Source organism: Eumetopias jubatus, unplaced genomic scaffold (genome assembly GCF_037043125.1).
Source record: "Eumetopias jubatus isolate StellerSeaLion01/CBP00866 unplaced genomic scaffold, mEumJub1_p1.0 scaffold_10, whole genome shotgun sequence".
NCBI lineage: Eukaryota > Metazoa > Chordata > Mammalia > Carnivora > Otariidae > Eumetopias > Eumetopias jubatus.
In genome coordinates this window covers 36,844,458-36,869,068 of record NW_028274816.1, presented here as the reverse complement: position 1 = coordinate 36,869,068, position 24,611 = coordinate 36,844,458, and the positions used below count along the sequence as shown (strand labels likewise).

Sequence of the window (24,611 nt, the reverse complement as noted above, 5' to 3'; positions counted from 1 at the left end):
GATGGTGGGGCCTCCCACTTCTCGCCTCCCCTCTCCGCAGCCGGGCGATGGGGCCCACTCAAGTATGGCTACCTGCTATGGGAGAACCCCGGCGCCCCTTTCCACCCAACCAGGGCTGGGGTGCACCGCCTCAGGGAGCCTGGCAGGCAGCCCCGGGGAGGGGCCCAAACTTCCCCCGGGCCCCACCCTCCACCTCCTCCCCAGGCCGGGCGAGAGGAAACTGAGGCGGGAGGCCGGAGGCGCGGGCGCCGGGCGCGCCCCTGGCACGGTCCCCGGGAGGCGGCGGGCGGGCCTGCTCCGCCCCCGCGCCCGGCCCGGGCAATCCGGCGCCCGCGGGCTGGGCGGGGCCGCAGGCAGCACCGCCCCGAGGGGCCGGGGAGGGGGCGGTGGGAGGCGTGCGCGCGGTGGCGGACCGGAGCGCCGGCCGGGGCGGAGCGGGGGGCCCCCGTGCACTGCCCGGCCCGGGCCATGACCCCCGCTGCTCTCTCTTGCAGGCTCGTCGCCCCGGTCCCCAGAGCCCGGCCACCGCCGCCGCCAGCGCCCGGGCGGGCCCTGTGCGCCCCGGGCGCGGCTCCGCAGTGAGCCCCCCAGGAAGCGGTGAGTGCCCCGCGCCGCGTGCGCCCGGCTGCCTGGCCCGGCGCTGCCCACCCACCCCTTCCAGAGGACGCCCGCGCTCCCCGAGAGCCGCAGGCGACCAAGCGGCGTCCACGCCCCGCCGACTCCGGCGGCGGGAAGGGCGCGGCAGGGGAGGCCAGGGGCTTCCGAGGGGGTGTTGGAGGACCCTCGAGGTCCTGGACGTCCCCCCAACTTCTCGCAGACTTTTCTGCGGAGAGGCGGATTTGGGGAAAGTTGGGTCCGGAGCTCTGGTTGTGCTGCAACTTACCCCGGGCGGGTGGGGGTGTGTCCGCGCATAGACGCCTCTGGCCCCCCACTGTCCACCCGACACCTCGCGCTGTCACGAGTTCCTCGGGAATGGGCCAGACCGCCATTCCTGAGAGCTGGGAAGGAGCCCGGCCGGGGGTGGGGGCAGGAGGCCTCGGGAGGAACCATTTCCCCTCTATCGAGTATTTCAAACTCCATATATTATTTATGAGCCGCCTCACTTAGGGGCCCCCTTGGCTCCCAGGGCATCAAAGCAGGTTTGCAACCGCAAAGGGCGACCAGTGTGAACGCACGCGCGACTTCTCCCGGCCGGCTGAGCTCAGCGGAACTGGGGGAGGCTCTCGAGAACCGGGACCCGCAGCTCTGCTCGCCTGGCCGCGTGGGGGGCGGGGTCAAGGGCGGTCGGACTTGGTCCGGAGGCGCGGGGCTGTTGGGCCGCGGAGGAACCGCGGAGAGAGGCAGTCTCTACTGGCTGAGCAGCTGGTGGGTCACGGAGGAAGGGCAGGTGGAAGGCGCTTCTGAGAGAGCGGAGCCTTCGTGGCACAAGCGCCCCGTCTTACAGATGAGGAAACTGAGGCTCAGAGAAGCAGAGCTGGATGGGCAGGCCCTGGCGTTTCCTGCCCCACCCCCGGGAATCCCCGCACCGGTCCAGGCCACACCTATCTTGGGTTCTTTGTCCCCACCCTGGGTACCGGTTCCTCCGGATGGATGGATGGATGGATGGGTGGATGGGAGGGAGGGAGACACGGAGGGAGGGAGGGAGGCCGGCGGTGTATTTATGGAAAGACTTAATCCCTCTGCAAGCCCCAAGGAGGCTGAAAGCTTCACCACCTAATCTCCTCTCCCTGGAAGCCCTTCCCTTGCTTGTGGGGTGCAACTCAGTGGGCCCTGAGCCAGAGTTTAGGTCCCCTCTGAGGACTGGAGCTGGGACCTTCCCCTCAGTGGGTGTGGAAAGGGAGCAGTGCTATTTAATGTGTACCGAGCACTTGCAGTGTTCCAGACCCCGCAGGCCGCATCACCTGCCTGGTTCCTTTCATCCTCTGACCAAGTAGTGGTGTTATCCCCATTTTACAGATGAGGACAGGGAGGCTTGTAAAGGTCATGAGGCGGGTCGGTGGCAAGGCCAGGCCTTGAACCCCTATCCCTGACAGTGAATTGCTCTTGAATATGGCAGGAGCTAGGCCTGGCCTCTGGGACCAGCAAGTGCAACACTTCCCCCCCATTAAAATATTATGAATGTATAATACACACATGGTAACATGTGCACATCAAAAGTGTATACCAGATCCGGAAATAGAACTTCCCCAGGAATGTCCTCCTGCCCCCCCCAGCGGCAGTCTCCCTCGGGAGCCAGCAGTGGGTCCCTTGTCTCCCACAGGCTGCCACTTCCGAAAACCTTCAGGTGAGCTGGCAGGTGCTCACTGCTGCGGGCTGGCACTTTGTGGCTCCTATCATCAAGGCTGCCATGAAAAACAATTGCATGTTTTTGGGGGCACCTGGCTGGCTCAGTCAGAAGAGCATACTCTTGATCTCATGGTTGTGAGTTCGAGCCCCACACTGGGTATGGAGCCTACTTTATTTTTTTTTTAAAGATTTTATTTATTTATTTGAGAGAGAAAGAGAGAAACAGTATGAGAGGGGAGAAGGTCAGAGGGAGAAGCAGGCTCCCCGCTGAGCAGGGAGCCCGATGTGGGACTCGATCCCAGGACTCCGGGATCATGACCTGAGCCGAAGGCAGTCGCTCAACGAACTGAGCCACCCAGGCGCCCTTTATTTTTTTTTTAAAGATTTTATTTATTTATTTATTTATTAGAGAGCAAGCGAGAGAGAAACAGCATGAGAGGGGAGAGGGTCAGAGGGAGAAGCAGGCTCCCCGCTGAGCCGGGAGCCCGATGTGGGACTCGATCCCAGGACTCCGGGATCACGACCTGAGCCGAAGGCAGTCGCTTAACCAACTGAGCCACCCAGGCACCCATGGAGCCTACTTTAAAGAAAAAAAATTTTTTTGAAGATTTTATTTACTTACTTGACAGAGAGAGGGAGAGAGATTGAGAACGAGCAGGGGGAGCGGCAGGCAGAGGGAGAGGGAGAAGCAGGCTTCCCGTTGAGCAGGGAGCCCGATGTGGGGCTGGATCCCAGGACCCTGGGATCCTGACCCGAGCCAAAGGCAGATGCTTAACCAATTGAGCCACCCAGACGCCCCTAATTGCACATTTTTAAATTAACCCTGTGGTTAATTAATCATTAACTTGACTTCTAATAGCATACCCCTTATTTTTAAAGAAACAGTTTTACTGACATATATAACATATGAAAAGCTACACAAACCATAAGCACTGAGCTTGATCACATAGAGGCTCAGGGCGGGCAGTGGGTGAGTATTTTGCTCAGAGTTACATAGTCAATCACAGGGAGGCCAAGGCTGGACCCCAGGTGGCCCAAGACCCTTCTCCATGACAGAAAAATAGGTGGGGATTTTAGTGGGTGGTTTGCCTCCCCGCCCCCATCCTCTTTCACTTCTTGTTGGTGAGCTGCTGTGGGCCAAGCAGCTGTCCCTGCTCCCCCCTCCCCCCAAGAGAGGAGCTTGCAGCCTCCTGCAGGTCCATGGGCTAAGGCCAGGGAGATGCTCATGTTTGCACTCTGTGTACCAGGATGGGAGGCATGTTAACGCTTGTAGCATCTGTTCCCAGCACAGACCCTTTGGCTGGAATTGCAGGAATTCTAATCCTGTTACAAAAAGCAAGTGCCTTTTCTAAAGAAGGAAGAAAACCAAGATGTTCCCCGTGCCTACTGGGAGCCCAGGGTGGCCAGCCTGCTAGAACCTTCTTCCCTGTATTTGCAGTGAGGAAACAGGCGAGGAGAGCTTGCCCACGTGCCCTGGCTGGGAGTGGCACCTGGTTCCATCCTCACTCGGTGGGCCCACCCACCTAGGCCAACTGTCACATTCCTCAGCTATGATTCTTCACCCCGGCCCTCTCCTTGGGCTTCAAGTGAGGTATTGGTTAAGCACCTGAGGCGCCACACTACGGTGAGTCATGACCTCCAGAGGGTCATTCCGATTCCGTCTAGGAGGTGGCTCTGCAGAGACCAAGATCAGACTTCCAGCTGGACCCGACCTTTCACTCACTTTCCCTCTCTGGGCCTCCGTGTCCTCATCTGGGAAACCCATGTGAGCACCAAGACCACCTCTGTCGAGAGCTGCCAGATTTTGCAAATAAAATACAGGATGCACCTGGCATGCGACTCTTGATCTCAGAGTTGTGAGTTCAAGCCCCACGTTGGGTATAGAGAGTACTTAAAAATAAAATCTTAAAACAAAACAAAACAAAAAAACCCGGACACCCAGTTAAGTTTGAATTGCGGATTCATGATGAAGGATCTGGGGTCTGAGCATGTCCCATGCAGAAACAGGGCACTGTTTATTTTATCTGGAGCCTTCTCTGTCCGGCTCCTTCCAGCTCTAGATGCATATGATTCACTTCAGAAAGACGTCCCCTCACACTCCAGAGCCCAGCCTCTGGTCCACGAAAGTAGTAACTGAAGGGAGTCAGCCCGCACTGGGGCCAGACTTCAAAAAGTAGGGTCCCCCCAGTCCGTCTGTGGCTCTGTGTCTTGGACACTACATCATAGTTACTTTTTACTTTGGGCAGAGAACACGCTGTCTTCCTTTCCTCTGCACTGCAAGCGTGTAGAAGGTGAGTGGGGGAGCTCTCGCCACTGTGGGCTGGCAATTTCTTCCAGGCTGCTGTAAAAACAGTCACAGACCACTTGGCCAAGTGTGTCCTTCCCCTGGAGATGCTCCTGCTTTTAGAGCATGCCGCGTGGTGTGCAAAGCAGCTGATAGCCATCTCTCTCCATGGCTCAGAGCGGAGGCAGACCCTGCAGGAGGAAGTGTCTATCATTGCCGTCCCTGCCACGAGAGAGGATCCTGTGGTGGCCATTTGGCGGTAGAGCCATTTCTATGCCCAGGTACAAGAAAGAACCTGTTCTACTTCAAGCTGTTGTGCAAATAATTAACAATCTGATATTTCAAAGGAAACACAAACAGCCCGACGCAATAGGAAAGGGAGGTTTTCCACACTGCTGCCACAGTGTGAAAGAGGGGACATTTATACCTAAACTAGCGGTTCTCCTGGGCCTGACCACACTTGTGCCATCTTGCCGAGCGAAGGGGGACCCCTCCCACGAGATCTTTGCTTCCCTCCCATTAAATCTCTTTTCCCACATCACAGAAACCTGTATCTTTGTAACGAACGCAGCGCAGAGCCGCGGTGTATAGGATGATGGGGCCCTGAAACCGAGTGCCCCCGGGTTGGGCTTCCTAGCCCCGGGACCCCTCGGAGCTCCAACCCCTGCCCTCCCCGTCTGTAAAATGGGGTGGCGGTAATGTTTCTCTCTTAGGGCATTGTTAGGGTTGAGTGGAGTAATTTTTATAATAATCTCAGCCCAGGACTTGGCCTCTTAAAAGCATTAGCCAGGTATCTGTCAGCTCTCGTTACTGTGATGCTGCCCACGAAGGGGTTTGAAGTAGAAGCGGCCTCACTCGCCCCAGTCAGGCCTCCATGCCCCCAGTTGTAGAATCAGGCTTCAACGCCTCCCATTCACGGGGCTGTCTCCGCAGTCTCTGCCAGTCTCTGCCAGGCCTGGCCCTCAGCCAGCAGCACCATCACAGAGGGAGTGCATCACCCGTGGGAGCGCCTCCTCCCGACACGGCAGCCCAAACCAGGGTCTGCTACGTGGGACACCCCTAACGCAGCGCCTGCACAGGAGTGCTGGGGGCAGGGTGCCAGTTTGACACAGAGCCTGGGCAGCCAAACTTCAGCACCTCCGGCTCAGAGAGGGAAATGACTTGCCTGAGGTCACACAGCTCTTGGACCCTGGTTCTTCCTCTTCCTCCAGGCCGTTCCCCCCTGCCCCTGCTGCCTACCTTCTGTCCTGTGGGGAGGTAGAGGCAGGGTGGCCAGAGTTAGGGCCCGTGCACTGGGACAAGACACGTCGGTTTGTGAAAATTCTCCATTTGGGAATTTTAGAAATCGGACACAGAAACACTGCACACTGATATGACCCCTTGATGTGACCTGGCCGGACCCTGATGCAGCTTCTGGCCCCTATGTCCCCTGAGTCCAGGCTGGGGCCGCTCCTGCTTCCTCCTCTTGCTTCCTTGAGCTGCCTTCTTTTTTCTCCCTCCCAACCCCCTTCCCCCCTTCCCCCCTTCCCCCCTTCCTCCTCCTGTCTCTCCCTCTCCCCTTCCCTCCTGAATGTTTTGAAATGGGTATTTTTCAAGTCACAAGACAGCTTTAGAGACAACACCTATCAATTCAGGACAAGTCTTGGGGAGGTGGTGCTTCTGGCACAGAACACAGCCTTCCCCAGACCAGAGCCGCGGTCCCCTGAACGCACCTCCAACTGCATCAGAGAAGTCTCTAGGAAAACACGGTCTGATGCACAAAACTGCGGTCTGGGCCACCACTGGGGAGGCGGTGGCGTCGGGCACAGAGGCCGTGGGGCCCCTGTTGCTGTTGTGTCTCTGCTTTTCTTTCCCTGGTTGACTTCTCTTGAAATAGTTTCAAGCCTCCAGAAAAGTTGCAGGAACACAAAGTGCTCCTCCAGGTCCCTTCCCAGAGATGAACACTTAGCCACGTTTGCCTCGGGGTCTCTCTTTGTACGTACACACGCGTGTGCTGATCTCCTAGCTGAACCACCGAGTTACGCTGCAGGCACAGTGTGGCCCCGAGCCCAGACACCTGGAGCTGCACTGCCTCTTGAAGACTTGGTCCAATGATCGACATCAGAAACCTGAACATCGGCCGCATCCTGTCACCTCATAGACAGATGTCTCTCTTTTGACTTTTATTTTTATTTTATTTATTTTTAAAGATTTATCTATTTGACAGAGAGAGACACAGCGAGAGAGGGAACACAAGCAGGGGGAGTGGGAGAGGGAGAAGCAGGCTCTCCGTGGAGCAGGGAGCCCGATGCGGGGCTCAATCCCAGGACCCCGGGACCACGACCTGAGCCAAAGGCAGATGCTTAACAACTGAGGCACCCAGGCGCCCCTTGACTATTTTAGTATTAGTTGTTTTTTTAAAGATTTTATTTATTTTTTTGAGAGGGAGAGGGAGAAGCAGACTCCCCGCTGAGCAGGGAGCCCGACTCGGGGCTCAAGGGCTCCATCCCAGGACCCTGGGATCATGACCTGAGCCGAAGGCAGACACTTCACCGACTGAGCCACCCGGGTGCCCTGGCATTTTTCAGACAAACACAAAAATACGTCATGAACTCCCACCTTTCAGCTTCGGCGCCCCTGCCCCTACTGCATCGTCCCCCTGCGCCAACAGCACGGGGGGTGGCTTTTCTGGAGCATTTTACAGCAAAGTCCTAACCTCACTTCCTCTGGGAGGCCTTCCCCATAAATCACTGTCTAAACCCTGGGACGGGTCGCCCGTAAGCGCACAGTGAAGTTGGGGTGCACTGTGCACGGTGTGTCTACTAGGCTGTGATGTGTGAGCTGCTCACAGTGGCCAGTGGGGGTCCTGGGTGTGTTCATGAGCCCGACCTCAGGGCTGCAGACCCCTGGGCCGGAGACCCAGCCTAAGGAGGGTTGGGAGAGACAGAGGTAAGGTCTATGCCACCCCCTGCTTAGCCCCCACCCCCAACCCCGGGAAGCCCTGTAGTTGAAAATGTTGTGGCTGTAGGGTCCAAAGTGCTGGGTTTGAACGCTGAACCCACCTCCTGCTACCCATACAACCTTGTGGAAATTAACTAACCTCCCTGTGCCTCTGTTTCCCCCTCTGTGGGATGGGGATGGGGATGGTCCCAATGTTTCGGGGCTGTCGTGAGCATTAACTGACCAGGAATCTCGGTCCAGGGGCTCTGACAGGCACACAGTGAACACTCAAGAGATAACAGGTGTTACTCCCACAGGACTGGCCTTGGGCTCTCTCTTCCCTTGCTCTCCCCCTGAAGAAGGATACCCTCTCCTAGGCATCGCATCCTGCACATTATTAGAATCCCCTGGGGAGCTTTTAAAAAATCTCAGGACCAGGCCCACACCCCAGGCCAATTACCCCAGAATCTCTGGGGTGGGACCCAGGCACCTGTATGTTAAGTGCCCAGGCGAATTACCTGTGTTGTAGGAGATAGTACTCAGGGCCTCTGCAGCGGTAATGAGCATCCCCTGGGTCTTGTTGAGATGCAGCTCCTGAGCCTGCAGGCGGCGTGGGGCCTGAGAGCACGCATCTCTCACAAGCTCCTGGTGTTCCTGTGCTGCTGGTCCAAGACCACGCTCCGGATAGCATGACCGTGGAGAAAGGCCCCCGCTGGAAACCACTACCTGTCTTCCCTCTGTGGCTGTTATAAATAATAGCACTGGACACTTCTCGGGTTTGAGCTCTGTGCCCTCCTGATAATTCAGTCTTCCGTGCTGCTCAGTGATCCCGCCAAGAGCATCACCCCCATTTTAAAGATGAGGAAAGTGAAGTCTTGGTTGAGGAACCGCCCCCTGCACTCACCTGGCTGAGCCAGGCTCTGGTCCAGCCAGGAGGGCACACAGCTCCAGGACCTGCCGGCAAGTTAAAAGATACTCCACCACTGTCTATCTCTCCCGACCTATCTCTCTCCCTCCCACTCGCTCGTGCTCTCCGCTTCGTCTCCAAGCCCCCCAGCCTGTCTCCAGGCCCCCTCCTTCCTACCTGCCCCACAAACCCAATCTGGATAAAACCGAAGCCCTCAACCTGGGTTTCTCCAAGCCAGCCCCTCCTGGTTCCACCATCTCCTAAGCCTGCATGTCTCCCAGACTCCCAGCTGCTCCTCCACACCCTCATTGTCCCCCCCCACCGCTCCCCCCCCCCGAAACCCTCATCTTCCATCCTAAGGCTCCACAGTTTCTGACCCAGAGCGAGCTTCGACCTTAACAGGCACATGGCTCCCGGGGGGCCTTGTTAAAATACCGATTCTGGCTCAGTGCATCTGGGTGCGCCTGAGATGCTGCATTGCTAACAAGCTTCCAGGGGGGCCAAGGCTGCAGGTCCACCGGCACAGCCTGGGTAGTGAGCGCCTGGGGGACCCCAGCATTTCCTAGCCATAGATGCCGGCCTCTGGGCAGGACGGGATGACGGGTTTCAGAGCACAACGCGGGGCCTCGGTCACACACTCGCGTTGGAGATCCGAGGGGCCCCTCTCGTGGCCACCCTCTATGCCTCTCCCTGCCCCCAACCTGGCACACAGGCGGCTCCCTGTGAATGGAGGGATGAGCCTCCCCTTCCCCAGAAGGGCCTGCAGAGCCTCACAGGCCCCAGACCGAGGTTGGGGCAGCCCCAGGCTGGAACCCCAGCTCCCTGAGCCTTGATTTCCACGTCTGTGAGTGGGGACGGTAGTAGCACATCCCGGGACTGTCGCTGAGGGCTGTCACGAGCACACAGGTGCTGAGCACTGTCAGCTGCTGCCTGTTTTATTCATCACTCAGAACACTAAGGACGCATCCCATTGCTGGCCAACGAGGGGAACACTGGTTGGGATAATTTTAACTCCCTCGGACTGAGGCTAAGTGCCCTTAATCTGTTAGATCTCCAAAGAACGTGCATCTTAAACGAGGGGCGGGGCCCTAACAGAAGCAGAGCCCATCATGGTGGCCTCAGGACCGCCCGCCCGCAGCCTGGCCTAGGATCCTCACATCCTCCTGCTCCTGCTTCTTGAAGCCAGCCACCTCTGCAGACCCTAAAAGAAAAGGCCAGGTCAGACCCCGACCCCACGCTCACCTCCACTGCACCCCACACTCAGATCCCCAGTATATTCGGCTCTGAGGCGCCTGAAAGTTTTTTCCACCGCACAGACTCATCTTTGAGCAAACTCTGGCCCAGACGTAGTCAGCACTCACCCTGACCTCGCCAGTCTGGCGGTTTCTCTCCCCACTACTTCCTGTTGTGCGCCCGTGCGGCGGGGGCGGGGCGGGGGCTGGCCGCACGTGGCCAATACCAACGAGCCCCTTCTCTCTCCACAGGCCCGCGGAGGCGCCGCCATGGGGCTTCAGCTGTCCTGCCTGAAAGGTAAGGGGGGCAGCTCCCCCACCAGTTCCTCTGGGGCTAGGGGAGTGGGGGGAGGCGAAGGAATGAGGCCGGAGAGAGTGGGAGGGTACACTCTGGCGAGGGAGGGGGGCCACCACTGAAGGCAGCACCTGTACACAGCAGGTGCCTTATAAAGGCTTGCTCTGACTGAGCGCCCCTGCAGGCCTTCCCTGTCACTGACAGGTGAGTGATGTGGGAAAGTCTCAGTGCCCCTGGGCCGTGGCTTGTCCCTCAGGGCCGTTAACCCCAACCGTGGAGAGGAAGGGAGGAAGAGCCCCCGACAGGCACACCCCGGGCTGTTTGCTCTCCACCCCGCGGGCCTGTTATCACTGACATGGGAGGTCCGGCCCACTGGGTGCTGGGAAGGCCAACAGGGAGAAGGTCCTAGAAGGACACAAAATCGCTGTGGAATGTGGTAGGTGTTGGCAGAGGCAGCCCAGACTCCTGTCCTGTGCCCTAGACTTTTCTGTCCGGCGTCTGGAGGGCCCAGGGGCACCTCAGACCAAAGTGGCCCACACTCTCCCCTTGAAGCCCATTCTTCGGCGACAAATGCTCCCCAGCCGGAAATCTGGGAGTTGTTCTGATGGCCCCTCGCCCACGTGTGGCATGCCCAGCCGCCCTGACTCACCTCCTGGATGTTTCCGAGGTGCCCCGACCCCATCCCTTCGCCGCAGGAGGTCAGGCACGCGGGAAGGTCCAGGCCAGAGTGAAGGACCTCCTTCGGTCCCGCTGCTGCGATGGGTGAGCTCAGGAGAGCTTCTGGTTGGCCCCGCTTAGGGCTTATGCTCCGCCCCCTTGGCCAGGGGGTGGGGCCTCTTGATGGACAGTTCCTTCGAGACAACGCCCAAGTGCGGGGCAGTGGGTCCCCTGGAGAAAACCAGAGTGTCGTTGGCAGGGTGGGGATGCTATGCTGGAGAGCGGGGCACAAGCCACGCCCCTCCAGGGCCTGGCCCCTCTGAGGCCGCAGGCTGAGCCCACGCTGGAGTGGGGGGCATTTGCGGGCCGAGCATCTGTGGGGGTGGCCGGCCAGGGGTTGCATCCAGTCAGAGCCCCCGGAGCTCAAGGACCCTCCTCCCTTAGACTTCGCGGCAGGTGTCCCCAGGGCCGGGCACAGAGTGGGCATTCAGGACAAGATTTTGGTTTTGGTTTTTAATCGTGGTAAGATATATGTAACATAAAATTTGCTGTCTTAACCGTTCTTAAGTGTACAGTGCCTGAGCATTAAGTACATTCATGTTGTTGCGCCAGGTGTCCCCATCACCCACCTCCAGACCTTCTCCACGGTCGCCCGCACACACCAACGCCCCAGCCCCTCCCCCCAGCCCCACCTCCCGCCATCCTGCCTTCTGTCTGTGAATTTGCCTCTTCTAAGGGCCTCCTATGCGTGTAGTGATACGCTATCTACCCTCTCCTTATTTCACTCAGCAGAATGTCCTCAAGGTGTCAGAACAGCCTTCCTTTTTAAGGCTGACTTATATACCCCGTGTATGGACCACGTTTGGTTTATCCAATTCGTTCCTCTGTGGACGCGGGGCTGCCTCCCCTTTTGGCTGCTGGGCCAGGACGTCTTTGATGAGTCAACCAAGGCCCCGGAGGGACCCCTGGGGCTGCTTCCTTTCCAGCCCAAGGCAGGAACCACCCAGGGGAGGAGACCCAGACACTTCGGACCCTGAGAGCCCCTGGGGAACATCCCATGCCCCCCCCCCCCAATTTCCCTCCCTATAGGACTGAGAGCCCAGGAGCAGGCTGAATGCTCCTGGTGCGGGGGGGGGGGGGGGGGTGGCTTTTAAAAGGGCCACCTTCCAGCCAGGTCCTGGAGGAGCGAAGGGCTGGAATGTTGCTGGAGCAGCGAGGTTTGCTCACATATTTTTCACTGCAGCTCGTTGGGGCCTGCCACCGGCCCTGGGCTGCCAGCCCTCTACCCACACCAGCCTCACCCAGCCCCGATGTCGGGAAGTGGCAGGTCTCAGGTGTGACAGGCAGGGGGAGGGGGTGAGGGGGCGGGAAGCTGAGCACCAGACCCTCTCTCTGTGCGTCACCAAGACGACCCAGGCCCACCGGCCCAGAGTCACCGACCCTCCTCCTCCCATAAGGGATGGGCCACAGCCCAGCAACTGCAAAGCGCCAGGTGCCCCTTGGCCCCTTCCCTGCACACCATTGTCCACATTACCTTCTCAGCCCTCGCCGCCTGGGCCCTTGCACCCACAAGCGTGGTGTTACCCCACTGTGGGGCTGTGACATGTCTGTGTGTCCTGTCTGGCTGCCACTGGTATGTGTCTTTCCACACTCTCTAACGCCTGTGTCACATCCTGCCAAGAGTTGGTCTTTGGGTGGTTTCCAATTCGTTGCTTTTGTAGATCGTGCCATTTTGAACATCTTTGATTTTTGATTTTTAAAACTATTACTTCTTTGGGGTGAATTCCAGAAATCAGAATGACCCAGTCAAGCAATTAGAATACATGGTGAATTCTTACTGGGGGCTCAGCCTGGACAGGGCCCTGTTCTGTGCATATTCTGTGTGGATCCGCTCCCCTGTCTCCACGACAACCAAGTGAGTCCTCCCGGGATCCCCAGTTTCCAGATGAGGAAGCTAAGGCACAGAGAGGCAGTGCCGCTGGCCCGAGGCCACACAGCTGGGACCCGGTGGGATCTGAACCCCAGGCGGGCTGGTTCCAGAGGCCTTGTTTCAACCACCACTGGTGTGGCCTCTTCAGGAGGAAACATTTTAAGTTGACATTTGAAGCAGTCGCTGTAGCCAGAAACGTTATCAACACGTTCTCATTCACCTTCACAGTCAGTAAGATGGTGTCAGAGTTTCCTGGAGCTGCCGAAATGTATTACCCCAAACTGAGGGGCTTCAAGCAATGGAAACGCATTCTCCCACAGTCTGGAGGTTAGGAGTCCTAAATCTAGGTGCCAGCAGGGTCGCCATGCTGTCTCCGAAGGCTCCAGGGGAGGGTCCTCCCTGTCTCTCCCCACCCCTGGGGGCTCCAGGCGCTCCTGGGCGTGTGGCCTGTCCTCCTGGGTCGGCCTCCGTCCTCACACGGCCTCCTGCTTGTGTCTCTCTGTGTCCTTTCTCTTAGAAAGACACAGGTCTTCGGACTTAGAGCCAGCCTTAAATCCAGGATGATCTCATCCCAAGATTCTTAACGAATCACATCTGCAAAGACCTTATTTCCAAATAAGGTCACGTTCTGAGGTTCTGTGTGGACATGGATTTGAGGGGACACTTCACCCCACCATGAGTCACTTCATGCCTGAGCCCCGCACGTGCGGGGCAGGAAGGTGCTTCTCCGGTCCGACGGCAAAGACTCAGCCCGAGGTGGGGACCTGTGGAGGGTGTGGCACGGGAGAGAGGAACACAGCTGCGCCCGAAATCCTTCTGTTTCCGGTCCCAAAGGAGAGTGGGTGCAGCGGAGCACTGGGTGTGGGGTCCTGCTGCCCAAGGGCCTGGCCACGGCAGCTGTGACATGTGGGAGTGCTCTGCTGTCCAAAGAGCACCTCCCCTGTGCCCTCTGGCAGAAGGGCTGGCTTTGGCTCGGGCGTCACTGAGCCAGGTACTGCTCCCAGAATGGGGTCCCTCGACTTGCCTATTTCCTGCTCACTACAGCTGGACAGTGTAGGTGACTTCACAGTGGGGAGACTGAGGCACAGGGCCACTCTCACCAGCCCGCGTCCCATGGCCGGTTGGAGGGGCTTGGCTCAGTAGGCAGGGAAGGGGTGAGTGGGTTCCTGGTTTGTGGGTTTGTGAGTTAGCAGCCTGGTGGGGCCCCAGACCTGAGGCCTCAGCATCACCTGGGAACTGGTCAGACTCATGGGCCCCTCCTAGACCTACTGAGTCAGAAACTCGGGGGGGTTTTAACAAACCCTCTGGGGGATTCCAGTGCCTGCTCAAGTTTCAGAACAACTGGTGACCTGGCTCTGGGGTCAGAAAGATCTGAGTTCAGATCCCAGGTGTGTCCCTGACTAACTGCAACCTCATACAAATCTTTTCACATAACAAAGCCTCAGCTACGCCATCTGTAAAATGGAGTGATGAGTGGGGACATTTCCTGGGCCAGGTTTCGAAACTTATCTGAGATAGACTGGCACTGAAGATGGTGCCCAGTGGACAGGGTTTCCTGTCTGCCCCGGCCCTCTGTACCTTCCCACTCTGGTGGCAGCTGCAGGTGCAAGGGAAGTCAGTCTGGAGGTGTGGGCTTTCCTGTGGGGGCCACCTCAGGGGCCGCTGTGGTCTCTGGGGTTCCCCAGAGCGTGCCAGCGCCAGCCCCGGCCAATGACAGTGTCGCCAAGGAGACAGGCTCCTGGGCTGGGCTAGTCCCAGCGGACTGTCCTTCTGGGGCCGCCTGGGACCAGGTGGGAAGGGCACCAGGAGATGGAGACTCTGTCCGGGCTTGGTGCCTTGTTCATGTGTTTTAATGACTATTTTTTAAGAACCGTTTTAGATTTACAGAAAGTAGTTTCAAATTTACAGTTTTCCCTCTCGTTAAGGCTTTTGCATCGGCTCGGTCCCTTCATCACGGCCCCTGAATTGGTCCAGATGCGTTATTACCAGGAAGGCCCGTGCTTTGTTCAGCTTTCCTGTTCTCCCCTCAGGCCCCTTTGCTGTCCCAGGAGCCCACCTTACAATTACTTGTCACATCTCCTCAGGCTCCTCTGACCATGACAGTTTCTCAGAAGCTCCTCTTTGTGACCTTGACCGTCTTGAGGAAGACAGCCATCTGTTTGGGAGGACAGCCCACTGTCAGGATCTGGCCAATGCTAGTGGGGTCTTTAGTTTCTTGTGCCAAGCAGGTGACAACGGTGATGGTGGGGAACTGGGGACACAGGTCTGCCCTCCGCGGCGCCCCTGACTGTCCAGGCATTTCTCCCACTTCCCTTGCAGGGAGGCTCAGGGCCTCTCCTCCACTTGGCCTGTAACCAGGCATGGGTGGTCGGGGCCTGGTGGTCACGATGCCCGTTTTTGCCTGGTAGCAGGAGGCCTGAGATCAGCTGCAGGTCACAGCAAAGATGAGCGTCATGACGCATATACCTCCTAGGGCAAACTCGTGTCCGAGCCGTCCGACGCTGCAGGCAGAGCCGGTCAAGAGACTGCTCACTGCACAAACATCGATTGCATCCCTACTGTGCGCCGACCCAGGGCCAGATACAGGGCTTCAGACATGAACAAGGCGGCTGCACTTCTGGACCGTGTGGAGCTGGGAGAGTGAGAGAGAGGTGAACGTTACTCAGTGCAGCCACCTGAGTGCCGACTGCCACATGCTAGGACAGAAACCTGTGGCCCGGCCCAGGGCAGGGGTGGCACCAGGGAAGCAAGCAATCCTGGAAGAGCTGCTCTGGGAGACGGTGGAACCGGGGGCAAGGGAATTTGGGGCTTACTCCAATGGGGGCTGGGGGCTCTATGTAAAGAGAGGAATAAAGACATCCAGTCGGCTAGTACATCTTGAGCCATTTTCAGAATGCTTTGGGGGGCTTCATATGTTTGAAAGGAAGGTGACATGGTGGGGCCTGCATCAAGGTAGAACGTGGCCAAGGTCAATGCCTTAGTGTACTGAGCTTCCGTGTTCCCATCTGTGCAATGGGCTGCAGCTTCCTGCCCGTGGGGATCCTTGCTGCCTGCCCTAAACCCCCTCCCCTCAGGGAACAGAGCCCAGACCAGCACTGCGTTCCCACGAGACCTTCCATCTGTCCGGCAGGCAGCTGTTGGACATCCGCTCTGGGCCAGGCATTGCACCAGGCCCCAGGGAAGGGCTATGGATGGCTCAGAGCCCTGCCCTCACGCAGGAGAGGCAGAAACGAGTGTGTGAACACGAGCCAGGCCAGCGGATTACGTGGTGACAACAGTAAAGGGAATTGAAGTGGTGTTATACCGTGCGCGAGGCCCTGACGTCAGAACCAGCCACACGGAGGCAGGGAACAGTGCTCCAGGCAAAGGGAATAGCGGAGGCAAAGGCCCTGAGGCAGGGACAGGTTTGGTGAGCCGAAGAGCAGTAAGGAGGAGGGGGCTGTGACAGGAGTGAGGGGTTGAGGGGCCAAGCAGGAGTTGCTGAGGTCCCTGGGGCAGGCAGGGCCGTGGCAGCTGAGGTGTGGTATCAAGAATTTCTTGCATTAGTAGTAGGAAGCACTAGAATCAGGGCAGACCGGGGGTCTAAGCCTCCCATGCGATTCCGACGTGCAGGGATGCACGTCGGAATCTCATGGGAGGCTTTCACAAAGGTGCAGCTCTGGCCCGTTCCCCAGGGGGTGGGGATTCAGTTAGTGTGGGTGGGGGTCCTGAGCGCCGGCGTGTTTATGAAACTTCCCAGCTGATTCTCCTGCGCAGCCCAGGGTGAGAACCACTGGCCGGGGCCAATATCCTTGCTTGTCACATGGAACCTGGGCTGGGGGCTGACTGCCCAAGGTGACAAGGTTGGCTTGGCTAGAAACCCAGGAGGCAGGGGCTCAGAGGGCAGGGAGACCCCCACCTGCTCCAAGGAGGGGTGGATAATCAGAGACTGTCTTAAATGCCGAAGCAGATGGTACTTAACTTGGCCCTGCCCTGTCTCCATGGGAGAGCCAGCAGCCCTCCTGGCTCATGGCCTGGATTTAGCCCCATGTCCTGCTTAGGCTAACCAACGCCCCCACCAACCCTGACACCACCTCTACTGTCCTGAGGAAGGAGGGAGGAACGGCCGAGAGGGTCACAGTCAAGCTGGCTGGCCTGGTGCGTGCTTGAGGACCAATACCCAGGGTAGGCTTGGGCTTCCGTGCGCAGGGGCTCTGGAGCTGAGATGGCCCTGCACCGTTGTCCCAGATCGAGGGGGACAGGCCTTTTACCTGCCCATCTCCTGGACATGCTGGAGGGCTGTGTCAGGAGGGGCATGACCTTGGGCAGGGCCGAGATGAGGAGAGTGAGGGTGCCTGGCCCTGAGGATGGGGCCCCCTTAAATTGTGTACCCTAAGCTCCTTAAGCAGCCCACTTCAGTCCTTCCCACCTTGGGGGCGGGCCGGTCCTAGGGAACCATCAGCAGGCAACACTCCGGCCCCCTGGGGACAAGCCTGGGCCGTAAAGCGTGACATCCACTCAGGTCACAGGATCCAGTGGGGGGCTCTGGGGCCAGCCTATGGGCCAAAAAGGCACAGGCCCCAAGGACGCCTGTCTTTTTGAGTCCTAGCCGCCCCCACAGCCGGCCTCAGCTTCTGGCGGCCCCCACTGGTGTCCTAACCATGCACTTCCCATGTGTCGGGCAGAGGGGGGCCATGCAGGGGAGACCATGAAGGTGCGAGAAAGGACGGCAGCTCCGTCTGAACAGCTAGGGAGCCATGTCCCACACGCTTGGTTCAGTGAAAGGAACAAGGGGCAGAACGACAGGTCTAACACCACCATGCATGTTGGAAAAAGGAAACAAATATGCCTAGGAGGGTGTTTGTACATGGAGACAGAGAATGTTGTGGAAGGAGACACAGGAAACAGCAACCATGACTGCCTCCAAGGGGAGAAGCTATGAAGAACAGGGTGGCTGGGGGTCAGCCAAGAGCAGGGCCCACAGGCTGGAGTCTTCCTCGGCCCATCTCTCTGGCCTGGAGGGACCAGCTGGGCCCAGCATCCCCACCCCCAGAACTCTGGGGACTTCACTCTCGACTTCCCCGGGCCCGGTGACCACACATGGGGCCACTCTCCTGAAAAGGAGCATTCGCATCCCTGCTCCTGCCTCTCTCTTCCTGTTTACTCTCTCACCTCATCACCTGATGAGACCTTGATCAGACCTCTCCTGCAGCAGCATGGCCCACCTTCTTCCTTCCTCCCTCCTACGTCCGTCTGTCTGTGTTAGCCCCCCTTCAGAAAATGTTTTCTCCTTTTCATTACTTTATTTTCCGAATATTTAAAATACCTCTGTGGTACAGAATGTAAAATGTACAAAAGCATATGTAATAAAAAGTCAGTCTGCCCTTGCCACTCTCCTAGCCGCCTGCGTGGAGGCAGCCATTGTTATTGCTTCCTTGGGTCTCCTTCCAGAATATTCCATGTCTGCATGCACAGACAGGGTCCTGGGCGTATCCCTTTCCTCTTTGCAACATGAGTGGTGGCATTAGACCCGCCATTCCGCCCCTTGTTCCTTCCACGGATCTGCAGGCGCGGGAATGGGCTCCCTCGTGGACAGAGGCATGGTAGTCCCTCGTGTGGCCCGCCCTCAGCGTCTCACCGTCCCCAGCCTGCCTTTCACCCGCCAGGGAGCCCGGCCGTGGGACATTCCGCGGAGCAGCACGGCTAGGTCGGAGGGCGTGCACCCTTGTCATTTTGAGAGTTTTGCCATGTGACCTCGGGAGTTGCACCCAAAGGCCCTGCAACCTTCACGTGGGGAATGACTAAGCTAACAGTGGTAACAGCCTTTTTTTTTTTTTTTCTTTCACTCTTGCTATCTCGGGGACGTTTGTTTCATTTCTGCAAGAAAGGTTTGCCTTCATACTGATGTACGACACACGGGCAGAGCAAGGACGCAGGCTGTGAGGGGGCCACACACCCACCAGCATTCTCATCGAGAAACAGACCCCTCCCCTGACCCCTACCAGCCCAGGTCTCTTTCTCCTGCCTCTGTCCTTCCCTGCCCCCGACCTCTGTGTGTGTCACCTCTTCTGTTGAGCAGGGAGCTTCAAACCGCCCAAGCCACGCCCGAAACTCCTCTGAGACCCTCCTCTGAAGCCACTGGGGACACCCAAGGTGAAGGCACGAACTTATCCCAAGCCTCAGTTTCTGCAGTGAGGGCTGGGATGCTCTGGGATGGAGCTGGGGGCACTTCCTGTCTGTCACCCTTGCACGCGGTGCAAATTGTTAGCAAACAGAATTCTACAGCCGACATGGTGCTGCCTCTGGTGGGACGGGGCTTGTACCATAGGCTGCAGCTATGTGATCAGGGGCAAGTGGTGAAGACTGTCTTTGCCTCAGTTTCCCCCACTGCCAGGTGGGGCCACAGCAGGCCCTTGATACAAGGAGATGGGGGGTTCTCATCATGGCTCCCCGTCTTTCGTCTGGGCCAGCGCTTGCTCGGGCCGTGGGCGGGGCTCCCCTCCTGCCCCCTGCAGAGCAGCCCGCGCCCTGGGAAGGTTCTCCCAGCTTGCACTGGCACCAGCGGCATGCAGGGCAGTGGCTGTCCGGTTTCTCTGCACCCTGCCAGCGCCAGATCCCAGAGCATCGGCTGCCTTCTGAGCCCGGGAAGGGCCCATGTGGAGCTGAGGGGGGAGCTGACCGGGGAGCACACTGAAGGGGGCAGCCAGGCCTCCCGAAAGGACTCCCCGGGCGGAGCCACAGCCTCAGCTGTCCGTGGTGGCACGTGCTGCTGCTCTGCGTCCCAAATGCCAAATGCCACTTGGGTCTTGAGCTTTTGATCTGCTCTGTGTGGCCACCCATCCGTGGCCCCTCTCACGCATCAGCTGCCCACTGCTGGGAAGACACGTTCCCGTCCTCAGGGCTCGGTCTCCCCCGGGAGCTCACAGGTTTGCTCAGGATAGCCTCGCTCACCTCCTGCCTCTGAGACCGGCTGGACACCTTCCACTTAACATCCCACATCCTTAGGGGGGCCCTGCAGCTTACAGGTCACTATCCTGGGCGAAAGTTTGAATCTTTATCCTAATAAGGGGGGCAAGGTGGATAGCCCCCTCTGTTATCCCCTCTGTGAGTTTGCCAACAGAGGCTCAGAGAGGGTAAGAAAGTTGCTCAGCCCACACAGCTGGTGGAAGGCAGCGTAGGGCCACCCCGCAGCCCCCTCCCGTGGCTCCAGCGCGGCCACAAAGGACAAAGGAAACCAGCAGCTCCCCGGGGCCTGCTCGGAAAGGCCGAGCTACTGTGGCGAGTTGTAACAGCCATGACCGTGGTTCTCGACTTCTCAACTCGGCGCGGGGGCGGGGGGGCGGTTTGCCCCCCACCCCCACCTCATTACCTAGAGTTGTCAGATTTACGGGGGTGGGGGGAACCATAAACAGGATGCCCAGGTCCATTTGAATTTCAAGTAAATAAGGAATTACTGTCTAGTATAAGTATGCCCCCAAATATTGCACGGGACTTGTACTAAAACATTATTTGTATTTTTTTTTTTTTTAATTTGTATTTTATCTGGTAACTCCACCCGCCAAGAAAGGCTGGCTGCATCTGGAGACATTTTCCGGCGTCACAGCCAGAGGGCGCTACAGCCTCTGGAGGCCAAGGCCAAGCCCCCTCCCGTGCACAGGGCAGCCCCCACCACGAGGCGTGAGCCGCGGTGGAACCGGGAGCCACACACAGCAGTGACTCCCACAGGCGGGGCCGCGGCCGGATGCTACGCCTACTTTCTTTGACTTGGGTTCGCACTGCACCCTTACCCCCCTGGCCGAAGACCCACGAAGCCTCCCAGAGAGGCTGGGGTCCGGAGCCGGGGCCAGGAGCCCACCGGAGTCCGCCCTGGCGCTGGGCGCGGGCCGGCGGGCAGACAGGCCGCAGGTGGCAGGGAGGGGGGCGCCTTCGCCCCACCTCACCACGCCCCACCCTCTCTCCGGCTCCCCCTCCCGGGCTCTCACTCCAGCAGCTCATCCCTGACGCAAGCTGGGGCTTTTTCCTTAATTAAAAAGAGATTTAAAACATCCACTGCGGGCTCCACTGGGCCGGGGCTGCCTTGAAAAGGTAAAACCGCCCTCACTGCCCTGGCCTCATCCATAATAATGCAAGGCTTTCTGCTTAATTGGAATGGAAAAAAAAAAAAAAAGATTAAGTGCATCTGAAACCCTTGGAGGCATTTGTCGGCTTGTTTTTTGAAAGACCTAGGCTAAATCCGAATCCGACATCCGGTCATCTCCGAGGAATTAGTGCTGGCCCCACGCACCCCGTTCCTGCCCCAGGGCCTTTGTGCCTGCTGCAGCTGACCCAAGTGCCCTCTCCTTCCCTCCGTTTCTCCGGCCACCCTCCGACTGGCCCCTCTGGGAAGTCTTTTCTGACTCCCCCCTTCTGACCCAAGCCTGCTGCTCCTTCCCATCATCTGCTTCTTACTACTGACCCAGGCTCTGGAAAGTGTTTGCCTCCTGGCCCAGGGAAGGCAGGCTCCGTGTCAGGTCCCCCAGGACCCTGGGCATGGCCTGACTCCTCTGTGCCTCAGTGTGTCCATCTGGAAAATGGGCTTCTCCCACTGTCGGCCTCCCTGGGAGGACCGCATGATGACTCCCCTCGAGGAGCTCACACAGTGCTCCCCCCCCCAGCAACGTGAGCCCTCCGGACTGTGGCTTGGAACACCAGGGCCCTCTCGGGGTTTTTTCCAGCTGACACGGAAATCTTTGGGGCCTCACTTCCACACGCTGGGGCCTGGAGGGTGGAGGAAGGCGCAGTGTGGGGGGAGGAGCAGAGAAACATGCTGAGACTCTGAATGACGCCTAGCACGTAGTGGGTGCTCACTAACCACCTGCCGACTGAGCACCTCCCCTGGGCCCGGCTCCGTGTCGCAAGGGAAGGGAGCATCAGATGAGAAGGCCGGGGCCAAGCGAGGCGTGGTCCCAGCCAGCCAGCCAGCCGGCAGAACTGAGCGTCAGGGTCCGGAGCCCCTGGAGCCCAGGGCTGGTCCAATCCAATAAGGAAAATGTGTCTCCTAGGGTTAAGTCGGAACCAGGGATATTTTGGGGGAGCCGCCCCCACTCCAGCCGTCCCACACCGAGGGTGGGACCGCTCAGGGGGCTAGGAGTAACAACCGCAGGGTGGCACCCAGTAGGTGCTCAATATTGGCTGAATCAATGAATAAGTGCTAAGATCAGAATCTCGTGCTATTAATCACCACTTGTGTTTACTGAGCGTGCTCCGCATGGCCAACTGTGTGGATTTCTCACCTGCAAAATGCCCATAGTGTTTGCACCCCTCCTTGGCTGGAGTGTGGACTTCAGTGTGGGTCTTAATCCCCCCCCTCAGCGCCCCCTGGAGGTGGGGACGATTATTTACCTTCATTTTGCCGGTGAGGAAACAAGGCCCAAAGAGGTAGAGTCATTACCAGGTGTACTGAAGCCCAGGTGTACGTTCTGGCCTCCACTACATCGTGGGCGCAACGGAGTCACTTGTGTGGGCGACGGTGCCTTTGGGAAGAGTGGACACAGTCCCAGGGACTTGGGCCCAGGCGGAGTCTCCAAGCTGGGTGCCTGTCCGAGTGCCATTCTCAAAAGAAGCAGCAGAGGGCACCCTTGAGCCACGAAGCCTGCCGAGGGCAACAGGTGTGGACTGCGGCCTGGGAGTGGCCTGGGGGCTGCTGAGAGCAGCACAGGGAACTGGGGCATCCTGAGCAGAGCACAGGCCTGGCTCGGGGCTTCTGAAGGATGAGAAGTGGTGGCTGATGCCAGAAGGGGCAGGGCAGGAGCTCAGGTGGGAGCCACCGGGCCTCCGCGGGCCCTCCTGGCACCTTCTTTCTCTGAGCCTTGGTCTTCTCGCCTGGAGAACAGCCGTGGGCCCAGTATGCACCCCAAGGGGTGGTGTGAGGAAGCGGCCTGGTCCCCAACCCCGGTCTCCCCCAGGCGCCAGCCAGCCAGCAGGCTCACCCTTGGCCATGTCTCCCGCACTGGGTAGCCCCACGGCCCATGCCAGGTACTTCATGCCTGCAAGACCGGCGTAACCCCTTCTACAGCCAGAAAACAAGCTCAGAGTGGGGCCCTGTGCTCACACAGTCACCTTAGCTTGTGGGTTCCCTGCCCTGGCTGTTAGACTCACCTGGGTGCTTCTAAAAATCCTGGCAGCCCCAGGGGCACCTGGGTGGCTCAGTCGGTTAAGCATCGACCCTTGATCTCAGCTCAGGTCTTGATCTCAGGGCCAAGAGTTTAAGCCCCATGCTGGGCTCCACGCTGGGCCTGGAACCCACTTAAAAAAAAAAAAATCCTGGTGGCCGGTGTAGGGCAGAGAAATCGGGCTCTCTGGGGGTGGGGCCCCCATCGGTATTTTTCAAACTTCCCACGTGATTTCCAGCGGGCAGCCAAGATGGAAAACCACTCCCCTCGAGCTGGGAAAAGGGCAGAACCAGGTTTCAGAGGAAGTCTGTCTGGCCTCGCTGCCCAGTGTCTCCCCACTTCACCCGCAGAGAAGGCCGGCTCCTGGAGGCCAGGGTTTTGGCAGTCTGGCCTGCTCTAAATCCAGGACCAAGAACACTGCGTGCCCCAGAGCAGGGGCCCAGTCAGGGTCAGGTGACCTCCTCCCGCACAGGCTCCCTATTGCACTCCGAAATCTTTCATTATTTCTGGGGCGCTGGGGTCTGCTCCCCACCCCCTGTTTCCTTGGGGCCTGGCCCCCTAGAATCCCAGCCAAGCCCACCCCTTCAGGAAATGGGCTTTTAATGGCCTGAGGCGGGCACGTAATTAACAAGTAACAATTCTGGCTTTAGCACAAATGAGCTCCTTGTCTGGGGCAGGGTTGGCATTTGTCTTTAATCCCCAAAGTAGGCTTTATCTCCTGAGAGCTTTTTCCCTCTTGCTCAGCCACCTCTGCTCGAAGCTGGGCAGCCCCCGGCGGGGGGCGGGGGGGGGATTGGAGAAGTGCTGGAGTCCCCCCCCTCCTTTTCTCCCCCCCCCCCCCCCCCCCGCCTCGAGCATCTCTCCAGGGCCCACTGAGTGACCTGATGCTTCCCGATTAAGAATGTGGGCTTTGTTGCCAAGCTCCCAGAACCTGTTAAAATGCAAATGTGGGGCCCCGGGAGGAGTGTGGCTCTTCCCTATTAGCATTTTATTTTAGAACTTGGGAATATTCACGGAGGAAGGGGCCTCGGAGATGGAGCAGGGAGGCTCCCTCCTGTTAACAGATAACAATAATCAGAGCTTCCTTTTGTTGCCAGCACTCCATGAGACGCTCTTTATGGATGATTATAGAGAAAGCTAACAGGGATTGAGCCCCTGGCTTGCTGGGCAAGGGCTTTATGTGAATTCATTCATTTCCTCGAGCCCAGCACCCATCCGACGTTAGGTACTGTCACTTTACCACAGCAGGTGGGGCTCAGATTTTGTTCTTGTCTTTGGCGTTAAGCAGCCTCAGGCTTTTGAGTTTCTGTTACTGCCTGTTAGGACCTCAGGCAGGTTCCAGATCCACACTCCCTGACTTCTGGAGGTTACAGAGCCTAGGGACTGGTGGCCCGCAGCCCTTGGGCCAAATCCGGCCCACCGCCCGTTTTTTGTCAAAGTTTTATTGGGGGACGCCTGGGTGGCTCTGTCGGTTTCAGCATGGGACCCTTGGTATCAGCTCAGGTCATGATCTTGGGGTTGTGAGTTCAAGCCCTGCGCTGGCCCCTGGAAACTACTTTAAATATAAAGAAAGAAAGAAAGAAAGTTTTATTGAAATGCAGCCCCTCATTCATTTGCCTATCGTCAGTGGCAGCTTTCCTGTGACAATGGCAAAGTGAAGCAGTTGCAGCAGAAGACTGCAGAGCCCCCAGGGTAAAAAATACTTCCCGCCCGGCCCTTTTCAGAAAGTTTGCCAGCTCCATCATATAGAATTGTGGTTACGAGAAGCACCAGCTTGCGGAGTCAGACAGGTTGGGCTTGGGCTCTGATCCTGGCCTCCAGCCCACACTAGCTGTTCAACTGAGTGCAAGCGCTTTCTCCCTCTGGTCCTCAGTCTCCACATCCATGAGATGGGGCTGGTTACACTTCGCACCTCAGCGAGGAACAGTGAAGACCGAAGGAGAAAGCGCCCATCGGGCGCTCAGCACCGTG

General features: G+C 58.3%; 1 protein-coding gene across 2 annotated transcripts in view; it reads left to right on the top strand.

Annotated features, from left to right (window-relative positions):
* The first annotated feature begins 444 nt into the window (after positions 1-444).
* The window catches only part of CLMB (calcimembrin), a 31,362-nt gene continuing 7,195 nt past the window's right edge, over positions 445-24,611 (top strand). The window contains exons 1-2 of one of the 2 annotated variants that reach the window (XM_028096308.2): positions 445-597; positions 9,881-9,926. In XM_028096308.2, the coding sequence (XP_027952109.1) occupies positions 9,899-9,926 (28 nt within the window). In that variant the 5' untranslated portion in view covers positions 445-597; positions 9,881-9,898. Of the gene's footprint in view, positions 598-9,813; positions 9,927-24,611 lie in introns of those variants that run through there. The other variant, XM_088027517.1, reaches the window with a different exon arrangement.